The sequence below is a fragment of the Pantherophis guttatus genome, chromosome 2 (assembly GCF_059756535.1).
Source record: "Pantherophis guttatus breed Tessera chromosome 2, ASM5975653v1, whole genome shotgun sequence".
Lineage (NCBI taxonomy): Eukaryota > Metazoa > Chordata > Lepidosauria > Squamata > Colubridae > Pantherophis > Pantherophis guttatus.
This window is the reverse complement of record NC_142064.1, coordinates 101,260,842-101,271,911: the sequence shown is the minus strand read 5'-3', so window position 1 is coordinate 101,271,911 and position 11,070 is coordinate 101,260,842. Positions and strand designations below refer to the sequence as shown.

Sequence of the window (11,070 nt, the reverse complement as noted above, 5' to 3'; positions counted from 1 at the left end):
AACAATGATGCTGCGCTGATATATCTTTAGACAAAAGGATTGGCTGTTATGTTGGAATTATTAAGCAGAGAAAGAGCACTTGTTCATAATAATTGTCTATCTCTCATGGCACCAAAATCTATACTTTAAGTCTGGGTGTGCATACAATCCCCTCACATTTGGTTTCACAGAGTTTTAACATTGTAGAAGAAGCGTAGAAATTTCATTATCCCATTTCTATAACAGGATATGGTCATGTTTGGTCATGTTTGTCCTTCCTCAACTTTAGTCTGAGATTAAGAGACCCAATCACTGTTCTGTCCCCTAACATTTGGGGTTTGGGGGCAGATATCTTTTCTAGTTCTACCATATTTTTTTTGCTGGTAGAGACCAGATGTGTTTATAGCATATCAAGCATGGTCTTAACATAGATTTACGAAAGGGCATTATTATATTGACAGTTTGCCTTTTAGATCTGTTCTTATTAAATATTTTTTTACAATAACTGTACACTCATTCCATTCATATATACGTGAAATTGGGGTACAGTATTTAAAGCCAATATTGTTGTCTGCTGGAGGAAAAAATGCGGTTACTGTATGCATTAAAATTACATATACTGATAAATGGTCTTAATTTTTATATGAACTGGTGATAATTCATGATTACTGAATCTATTTCACTGCAAGGGATTTTAATTAACCAGATTTATCACCATTTCCCAAGCATTTATAGTTGTATTAAACAATTATCTACCTGAATATTATAACTTTTAGAGTATCATATACCTGTGAAAATTTAAAAAATTGTGACCAGCATCACATACTGTATCTCACAGACACGGTTGCTTTTTCTAAAGGTCACCCCCATATGTATCTTTGGGTGGAAGAAGTATGGTACTGCCCAATACTCTGTGATCACTGCAGTTTTTGCAAAGGGAAAACTTTGCAGGCGTGCATATTCTCCCATAATCTCTATCATGCAGGTGTCATATATTGTAGGCTTCTTTCCCTTTTCAAATATTGAAATGAATGCTGAGAATATAAGAAAGCGAGAGTTTTTTTCCCCACATAATGGGATGCATTGGCGAAATTGTCTCAAGATGTTTGTGTAAGATTTATAAGCACAATAATTTTTTTTTTGTTCCTCATGTATATATATACAGGTCCTTGTCCAATGAATATATCCGATGAAACAAACAGACAAACAAAAAAGCATCATGATGAACCAAACATCTGTGACTGAATTCCTTCTGCTTGGTCTTTCCAAAGGCTTGAAGATCCGTCTTTTTTTGCTTGGTCTTTTTTCAATTGTCTATGTTCTGACTCTAGTGTGCAACACAATCATCCTGATGCTCATTTGGCTGGATGTGCGACTCCATACCCCCATGTATTTCTTCCTGGGCCAACTTGCCTGTGTGGACATCTGCTATACTTCCAGCACAGTCCCCCAGATGTTGGCTAACCTTCAAAACCCAAGACAAACCATCTCATTGGCTGCCTGTGCCATACAGATGCATATTTTCCTGGCATTGGCTATTACTGAGTGCATTTTACTTGCAGTAATGGCATATGATAGGTATGTAGCAATATGCCATCCACTGCATTATGTCATACTCATGAACAAGACAGTGTGTATGAAATTAGCCTTGATCTGCTGGACTACTGGTTTTTTATTGCCAGTGGTCCATACTGTTCTTACCTGGCAATTGCCATTCTGTGGTTCTAATTTGATTGATCATTTCTTTTGTGAAATGCCGGCTTTGCTGAAGCTAGCATGTGCCGATACCCAAATGGTTCAAATGGTTACTTCAGTGGGGTGCATTTTCACCTTACTTATTCCCATCTCCTTTATCTTGATGACTTATATCCGCATTTTAGCAGCCATCTTGAAAATCCAAACTGAACAAGGACAGCGCAAAGCTTTCTCTACATGTGGTTCCCATATGACAGTTGTAGTGCTTTTCTATGGCAGTGCTATATTTATGTACATGAGACCAGAGTCCAGCCATTCCCCAGGCCAGGACAAAATAGTCTCTCTTTTCTATAGCATTGTCACACCCATATTCAATCCCATGATATACTGTCTAAACAGCAAGACAATGAAAGATGTGTTTCTAAAAATGCTGCAATGATGTAACTTTTGAATGATGATTAGATAAAAAGTGATTAGATAAAAATGATTAGATACTTTTTGAGCTTTAATACCATTACTCTAATAGCAGTGGAACAAATATAAGTTATAATAAACAATGGTCCGCATTATTATTACTATTGATCAGAACTGATTAAAAATAATCTATATGAGTTTTTACAGATCGATTGATTAAGTAATTCTTCATAAATGCCCACATTAGAGAAATTATGGGTGATTTTTGATTGAGCCCATTTCTCCCTTGAATAGCATCTGCATATGGAGCAAAATTTCCCTTTCCCTGCAGACCAACGTGACTATCCTCACTAGTTTTAAAGCATTGGGATGTCTTCTGAAAAACATTTTGGAAACGCACAGGATGCCTCTGTACCAGGTGGAGGAGAGCGACCAAGTCAGGTTAAGTCCACTGTGCAAGTAACAGCCTGCTCACAATGAGACACTATTGCAAAAACAATTCCTTTGTTTTTAAGTGATAAATATAGATGTTACATTAGGTAACTTCTTAGAGGAAGTGTTTCTTTAAATGCACTAAAGCAGGAAGCGTTTATGCAAAAATGCTCCCTGTTGTACATTTTTAATTGACGCAACAGTTTTTTTTTTGAAAATAGAAAATCTGTTTTCTGATCAAGAAGAAAACTTTTAATTAACTGAGTAATCAGTAATATTTCCACAAAGTACAATTTATGTGTTCTCCCTGGTTTGGATTCCAGACAAATCAATTTTGAGTTGTTGAGAGTATGGTCGCGCAACAGTTTCCACAATTCCTGGAGGAAACATCTTATCTAGATCCGTTCCAGTCAGGTTTCAGGTCTGGGCACAGCACGGAAACGGCATTGGTCACATTGGTTGATGATCTCTGGAGGGCTTGGGACAGGGGTTGCTCCTCTGTTCTGGTCCTGTTAGACCTCTCAGCAGCTTTTGATACCATCGACCATGGTATCATGCTGCACCGGCTGGAAGAGTTGGGGGTGGGAGGCACCGTGTTACGGTGGTTCTCCTCCTTTCTCTCCGACCGGTCTCAGTTTGTGTTGGCAGGGGGGCAGAGGTCGACCTCGAGGCCTCTCATTTGTGGAGTGCCGCAGGGATCGGTCCTCTCACCCCTTCTGTTCAACATTTATGTGAAGCCGCTGGGTGAGATCATCCGTGGCTTTGGGGTGAGATACCACCAGTACGCTGATGACACCCAGCTGTACATCTCCACCCCAGGCCACCCCAATGATGCCCTTGAAGTGATGTCCCAGTGCCTGGAGGCTGTGAGGGTCTGGATGGGGAGGAACAGGCTCAAGCTCAACCCTTCCAAGACTGAGTGGCTGTGGCTCCCGGCATCCCGATATAGTCAGTTGACTCCATCACTGACTATTGGGGGCGAGTCGTTGGCCCCCACAGAGAGGGCTCGCAATCTGGGAGTCCTCCTGGATATGCAGCTGTCCTTGGAGGAACATCTGATGGCTGTAACCAGGGGGACCTTTTGTCAGGTTCGCCTGATTCGCCAGTTGCGGCCCTTTCTTGATCGGGATTCCCTGTGCACAGTCACTCACGCCCTCGTCACCTCTCGCCTTGACTACTGCAACTCTCTCTACATGGGGCTCCCCTTGAGGAGCACCTGGAGGCTCCATCTGGTCCAGAACGCAGCAGCGCGGGTAGTGACGGGAGCAGCATGGCGCTCCCATGTAACACCGCTCCTGTGTGAGCTGCACTGGCTCCCAGTGGTCTTCCGGGTGCGCTTCAAGGTGCTGGTTATCACCTTCAAAGCGCTCCATGGCATAGGGCCTAGCTATCTTCGAGACCGCCTGCTGCTACCGACGACCTCCCATCGACCCGTGCGCTCCCACAGAGAGGGCCTCCTCAGGGTGTCATCAGCCAAACAGTGTAGGCTGGTGACCCCCAGGGGGAGGGCCTTCTCTGTGGGGGCACCTACCCTCTGGAATCAGCTCCCCCCAGAGATAAGGAGAATCCAGGACCTCAGTGCCTTCCGTCGTGCCCTTAAAACCTATTTTTTCAAGCAAGCCGGGCTGGCTTAAGAAGAAATTTTTAAATGTTTTTAAATGTTTTAAATTGTTTTAATTGGTAGTGCGTTTTAATTGGGCCAAATTTATATATCTTTTAATTGTTTTTTAATATTTGTCCTGCATGTTTTTTAATTCTGGCTGTACACCGCCCTGAGTCCTCAGGGAGAAGGGCGGTATAGAAATTCAATAATAAATAAATCAATAAATCAATAAAGGACAATATTTGTAGCTCAAGGTTGAAGTCCAAAAACACCAGGGAATGTCTAGAAGCCTGGCACTATGACAAATCAGCCATCCATATAGACATTAACAACATCTATAGACTATGCAAATGAGACTACCACCCAGCCCAAAAGGGAACAAAAAGACCCAAGCACCTCTCCATCAACAATCAGCATATACTAACTCCAAAGTTAACATCAGATCAACAATCAAGTAAATATTACTCCAATCAAGAAACTGCCCATGCAAAGAGCTGCCATTGCAAAGAGCTGCCCCAAGTGAAGCCACATGCAGTAGTTCAACTGAATGATGCCAAAGCATGGATCACTCCTTTGTCCAGGAACAGCATATCCATTAAAATGGTCAAAAACTCTTTTAGGTTCAGCTTCCACCTACTCTTCCAGCAGAAGCCATAAACCTTCAGAGTAGATTTCAGGGAAAGTGTAAGCCCATCTAGAGCCATAGCTGGAATATCCATGTCTTCTGTACTGACAGTAACTTTGTCTTGCTACGATTCAGTCTCAGCTAGTTTCACCCCATCCAGTACCACATAGACTCTAGCAATTCTCTGCTGTAGTGTCTACTCAGCCTGGGATAGAAATGTTAAACTAAATATCATCAACATGTTGATACCAAATCCCTGACAGGTCATTATTCCAAAGTCTTTGTGCAGATGCTAAATGTGAGAGGGTCAATTTCTGGAAACCCAAGGGCTCAACTGCTCCTCCTGCAACTAAATCATATAGATCTACCAGGAAGGATCAGATTAATTTATTTAGCGTATGGTTGGTCACACACAGTATTAAAACACTTCATTTTTACAGGTTAAAAACAATTAAAACAATAAAAAAGCAGTAAGAAAACCTAAAAGGAAAACAGAAATAACATTTCAAAGTTTAATGTCGAGTTTGGAGATCCAGTCAGTAGCTGCCGTTGTTATGCAGAGGAAGGATCAGAACTCCTGCAGAACAGTTTCTCCAATCTGCAACCCTCACAGGTGGCCCAAATGAATACCATGATTAATTGTATTAAATACTACAGAAAAATCTCAAATAAAAAGAAAAGGTGTGCTGTACCCCTGAAAGTTTTGCTACAGGTCATCCACAAGAGCAACCAATCTGGTTTAAGTTTTTTGTGTTCAACTACAGTTTTTCCTCCTAAAGGACAGGTACTGATTAGCCAGTATTTCTTTAAATTCTAGACAGAAATATTGGAAATATGTTAGGGAACATTAGTATCTTTGGCTCCCAGTAGATTTAAAAACAGCCAACAAATTGTAGGTGTGTTTAAACTGGATTCAATGGTTTGGCAGATGGAAAGGTTGATTATATGAAGAGCACTCACAGTAGTCATATTTTGAGAGGATCCTTTGACTTCAGTAGTTCTCTTCTGTATATATGATGGTCCACACTAGTGTTTCTCAGCTTTAGCAACTTTAAGATGAGTGGATTTCAGTTTCCAGAATTTCCTAGCCAGCATGGCTGGTTGAGGAATTCTGGGAGTTGAAGTACACTCAAAGTTGCTAAAACTGAGAAACACTGGTCTAGATCCAAGTGGAATTCTCCAGGGCACCACACAGCAATTTTTGTTATGAAAGCTGCACTGAACTTGAGGTCTCCTTCAGAAGAAGCGTGTGTTTTGACACTGGAGTGCTAGTTCCTCCCAGAGCAACAGACATTTAAAACTGAACTGAAGAAATCTCTCTGCCCATAAATAAAAGCGGGAAGAAATACTGCATGCAATACAGGCAAAAAACAGAATAAACCTTTCCACAACATTACAACTAACAGGTGGGTGCATTTCACTACAGCCTTTGTATTTTTTAACTGAAAATCCATACAATGGTTTGGCAAAAGTTTTAACAGATATACAGTATATATTTTAAGTATGAAATAGAATACAGTACCAACAGAAAAAAAGATAAATAGTGAATATACAGGAAAAAACATATACCTACGGTAGATATATCACATGGTGATTAAAATAAAATAAACATACCAAAAAAGAGAAAAAAAATTAAGAAAAAAAAGATTTTTAAGATCCATATTATTATAGCAATTAATAAAAATATAAAATTAATACAGTCTTTATGTTTATAATTAAACCTATGCTATAGAGAAAGTTATTGCTTCACGTCTCATCTCTGGAGCACTGAGACTTTTCAAAAATAGACAACAGACTCAATCCTGGATCCATTCTTTAAAATTACAAAGGCAAATTTCTTTACATGAAGGTAAAAATATCTTCTTTGCCAAGCTGTAATTTCAATAGAGTCAAAACTCTTCATAAGATGAGAGATTCCATGCTTTAGCAATTCAGTTTGAGATTATATTAGGATCCTTCACTTTATTTCACCTCAAAATTATTCTAATGTGTATAATAATCTGAAACCAAACTGATTCTAGTTGGACAGGATCAATTCTTAAATTTCTTGGTATGCCAACAGGAAAAAATCTTATGTGTGATCCTTTTCAAACAAGCAGATAAATCCAGGCTTATCAACTGCATAAGAAATAAGATACAGTAAAAGAATTGTTACCTCTATTTGGGATGGTTATTAGAAAAGTTTTTACAACAAAGAAAATGAGAAAGCAGTTTGTTAAATATTATTTTCCTTTATAAAATAAACAGACATCTGAACTGGAAAATGATCAAACAATATTTGAACAAAACTTTGCATGCAAAATTTACTGATCACAAAAAGTTTTTAATTATCCTCTAATGAAAGAGATTTTAGAAACCTGTGTCTTTTCTTAAAAATAATTTTAGCAAATAGTCAAAATTTATGTGTCATGAATTTAAATTGGGAATATATACATACTATTTATTTATATTTATATATTATGTACTGACATAAAAGCCTAACATTTTATTCCATAGTGAAGAAGAATGATTTAAGAATACAGAGTAAAAATACTTACATGCTTCTTGTCTTCCCCATTTTGTACATGAATGTCAAATATTCTAACTGAATTTAGGCAGCTAGAAAATTTAGTATGCAGACAGGAGGGAACATCTATGAAAAACTGCATAGCAAGCAGGCAACCTAAAAGAATGTTTAAAGCCATCATTTTCCTTTTTTAAAAAAATAATGTTTTATTATTACACAATATGAGAATCACATAACATACAACATATAGATATCTCCTCTTTTTTAAACAGTGTTTCTTCGTGGTCTTCTTTCCATTTTATATTCTTTCCATCTCTCTCTTACTGTTTCATTCCCCCACCCCCATTGTCTTTTTTCCTTTGGTTACATTGTATTTTCCAACTCAGATAATCATAATTTTATACATTTCTATACACTTGTTAAATACAAATTTTGTACTTTTTATTTATAGGCTTAATTTTATACATTTCTATGTAATTGTTATATACACATTTTATATTTTTAACTTCTTCCCTGTAGTTATTGTTCTTTATTTCTGGACTCAAGCCATTCATACCATGAATGAGTGAAGAAGTGATAGAAAAGGTTTTCGAATGTGCTGAGAATGTGCAAGGGAATCAGGCTGATTCCACGGTTTCTGAATTACGTCAGAAAATAAAGGTGGACAAGGTATAAAGTCTTGTGCAGCTTTGGGTAATCTAAAAAGACCACCATGGAGATTAGACGGGTCTGGATCATGGGAAGCAAAAGAAATTAAAGAAAAAGAAGAGACAGATTACTATATAATAAAGCCATCATTTTCATTTCTTCTGCAAAAAATAGTAATTGGGTTTCTATTCTCTCAATGAGTCAACATAAAATATCAATATAGGCAAAATCTTACAATTCTTACAGAATTACAGTTGATTTATTCTGCAATTATTATTTTTTTGCAAAGCCTTTTCTTGACAGTAGAAAAAGCAAAAGGAGAGGAATTTACAGAACAAAAAAAGTCAGTAATGAAAGTAAACTGGTCCAGAAAAATTGCTTTTTTGTACTAAAATGCTCAGAAAATGTTTAAGCCGTTACAATTTGTTTCAGATTTAAGCAATAACCAAATATATGTACGTATGTATTTTAGTAAATTCCCATGATTCCTAAAGAACAGCAAACCTCTCATGTACACTATTTTTCATGGTCCCTTGATGCATTGCTTTATTTTATTAGCAGACTTAAAGTTTTGATGAAATAAATGAGGCTACGTTATGTTTGCATTGAATATGCTCCTCCCACATTTTATTATCTTTATTTTGTTTCATTGTAACAATTTGTTTCTAATTCTTTCACTTGACTTTGCTTTGGATGACTAACATTTCTGCCGATTATGAAGAAACATTTGATTTTCTACTTGCTTATTAGTTTATGCCACCCAGAGTCACTCTATTGTAAGAAGGGCAGCCATATCAATATGACAAATACATAAATAACTACATAATTTATTCATATAAAATGGACAAACAACACTGCAGGAAAAAAATGGTGTTACATAGTGATAAATAAAGAAAAAAAGAAATGTATGTAGATCAAGAATATTTGATACATGTATTTAATCCTACTTTTATAGGGCTCATGGCATTTGAGCCGTGGTGGCGCAGTGGTTAGAACACAGTACTGCAGGCTTCTTCTGTTGACTGCTGGCTACCTGCAGTTTGGCAATTCAATTCTCATCAGCTCAAGATTGACTCAGCCTTCCATCCTTCGGAGGTCAGTAAAATGAGGACCCAGATTGTTGGGGGCAATATGCTGACTCTGTAAACTGCTTAGAAAGGGCTGTAAAGCACTATGAAGCGGTATATACTGTAAGTCTAAGTGCTATTGCTATTTCAGATATTAAGTCAATTTCTTTTTTTACAGAAGTGGAAGTGACTGATAGTCATTGCTCCAGACATACTGTAGTTGACAGAATTTCCCTCTTGTGCATGTAAAATGAGACTGGGAAGCTAAAATGGCAAATGAAACCTATGTGGTTGAATTCCATTTCCTTGGCCTTTCCAGAAGCCTGAAGATCCGTCTTTTATTGCTTGGACTTTTTTCAATTGTCTATGCTCTCACTCTGATGGGCAACACAATCATCTTAATGCTCATATGGTTAGATGCCCGGCTCCATACCCCAATGTATTTCTTCCTGAGCCATCTGGCTTGTGTGGACATCTGCTATACTTCCAGCACCGTCCCCCAGATGCTGATCAACCTTCAAAGCCCAGGACAAACCATCTCAGTGGTTGGGTGTGCCATGCAGATGTATATCTTTCTGGCCTTGGCCACAGCAGAGTGTTTTCTCCTGGCAGTGATGGCCTATGACAGATATGTGGCAATATGCCATCCACTGCACTACACAGTCCTCATGAACAAAAAAATATGCATCTTTATGGCCATGACATGCTGGACTAGTGGCCTCGTCCTCCCAGTGGTCCATACCGTTCTCACTTGGCAATTGCCATTCTGTGGCCCTAACTTGATAGATCACTACTTTTGTGAAATGCCAGCTTTGCTGAAGCTGGCATGTGCTGATACCAGAGTTATTGAAAAGATTACTTCGGCAGGGTGCATTTTCACCTTGCTTATTCCTATCACTTTTATCACAATGACTTATATCCGCATTCTAGCAGCCATCTTGAAAATTCAATCTTCAAAAGGGCAGCACAAAGCTTTCTCCACATGTGGTTCCCACATGGCAGTTGTGGTACTTTTCTATGGCAGCGCCATATTTATCTACATGAGACCTGAATCCAGTCATTCTTCAGACCAGGATAAAATGATTTCCCTGTTTTACAGTATTGTCATTCCCTTATGCAATCCCATTATTTACAGTTTGAAGAATACGGATATGAAAACAGCCTTGGCTAAAATCCTGCAGTTCTGAAGGCTTTGTGGAGTGCCAAGCAAACAAATAAGATGTCTTGTAGTGGTTTATAAACTCTGGGCTGTTTCTTCTTTAGGCCAACAACAGTTTATGGTTTCAGGCAGGATCTTTCTGCTATCTTTGATTGTTCCTGTTTTTATTTATTTATATTACTGATGATAAAGATGTGATCTGGAATCTTCTAGGAAATATCCTATTCAGATTTTTCTTTCTAGGATTAAATGAGAATGTATTTGAAAATTTTGAAATTAACATTTTAGTTATTACTTTCATTAAATCAAAGATTGTTGTAGAAAAATATTGTAGTGCAGTAGCAACAGGAGTTGACATGTACAGATGTTACTTAAACAAATTGGATATTTTCTCAGATAACTATATAATGGTACTACTTTGTTCTGGTTTCTCAGGGCATGCCCTCACAGGATCTTTGCACCACTCCAAGATCACTTTTGCATCTGTTTGATCTTTATCATTGTAATCTGGGTTCAGCTACTGAGCTGATTTATTTCTACCTCAGACACAGTATGTTTGAAAGAAGAAGTACAATCTTTTGCTTGAAATGTTGTGCCTTGATGGGAGTCTGTGCAGTGGTGGAATTCAATTTTTTTTACTACCGGATTTTGAAAAATAATCCTTTTTTCATGGGAAATGTCTGTATGTTTATATCTAAACAATTAATAAAATGACTTAAAGGTTGGACACCAGAGGGCAGTAGAAGGAAATAAATGATGGCTGCATTAAAGGAAATTTGGGGGGTGGGGGGTGGGGAATTTGGGGGGTGGGGGTGGGGAATAGGCTAAAGGTGTCCGCTACTATAAAACTTGGAAAATGATCCAAGTTCCACTGAATAAAACTGAAATTAATTGGAATATGAATTTAAAAATAATAGCCTATGAGAAATAGATTTACAAATG

At 38.0% G+C, this 11,070-nt stretch overlaps 2 protein-coding genes across 2 annotated transcripts; both read left to right on the top strand.

The window, feature by feature from the left end:
• The first annotated feature begins 1,158 nt into the window (after nt 1–1,158).
• LOC148115225 (olfactory receptor 2A12-like) lies at nt 1,159–2,280 on the top strand. The gene has a single exon (XM_087885033.1). It carries the CDS (start codon nt 1,169–1,171, stop codon nt 2,111–2,113), a length of 945 nt encoding a protein of 314 aa, XP_087741159.1. The 5' UTR covers nt 1,159–1,168; the 3' UTR covers nt 2,114–2,280.
• A 5,330-nt stretch (nt 2,281–7,610) lies between these two features.
• On the top strand, nt 7,611–10,251 carry LOC148115224 (olfactory receptor 2A5-like). The gene has a single exon (XM_087886469.1). It carries the CDS (start codon nt 9,239–9,241, stop codon nt 10,154–10,156), a length of 918 nt encoding a protein of 305 aa, XP_087742595.1. The 5' UTR covers nt 7,611–9,238; the 3' UTR covers nt 10,157–10,251.
• The last annotated feature ends 819 nt before the right edge of the window (nt 10,252–11,070 follow it).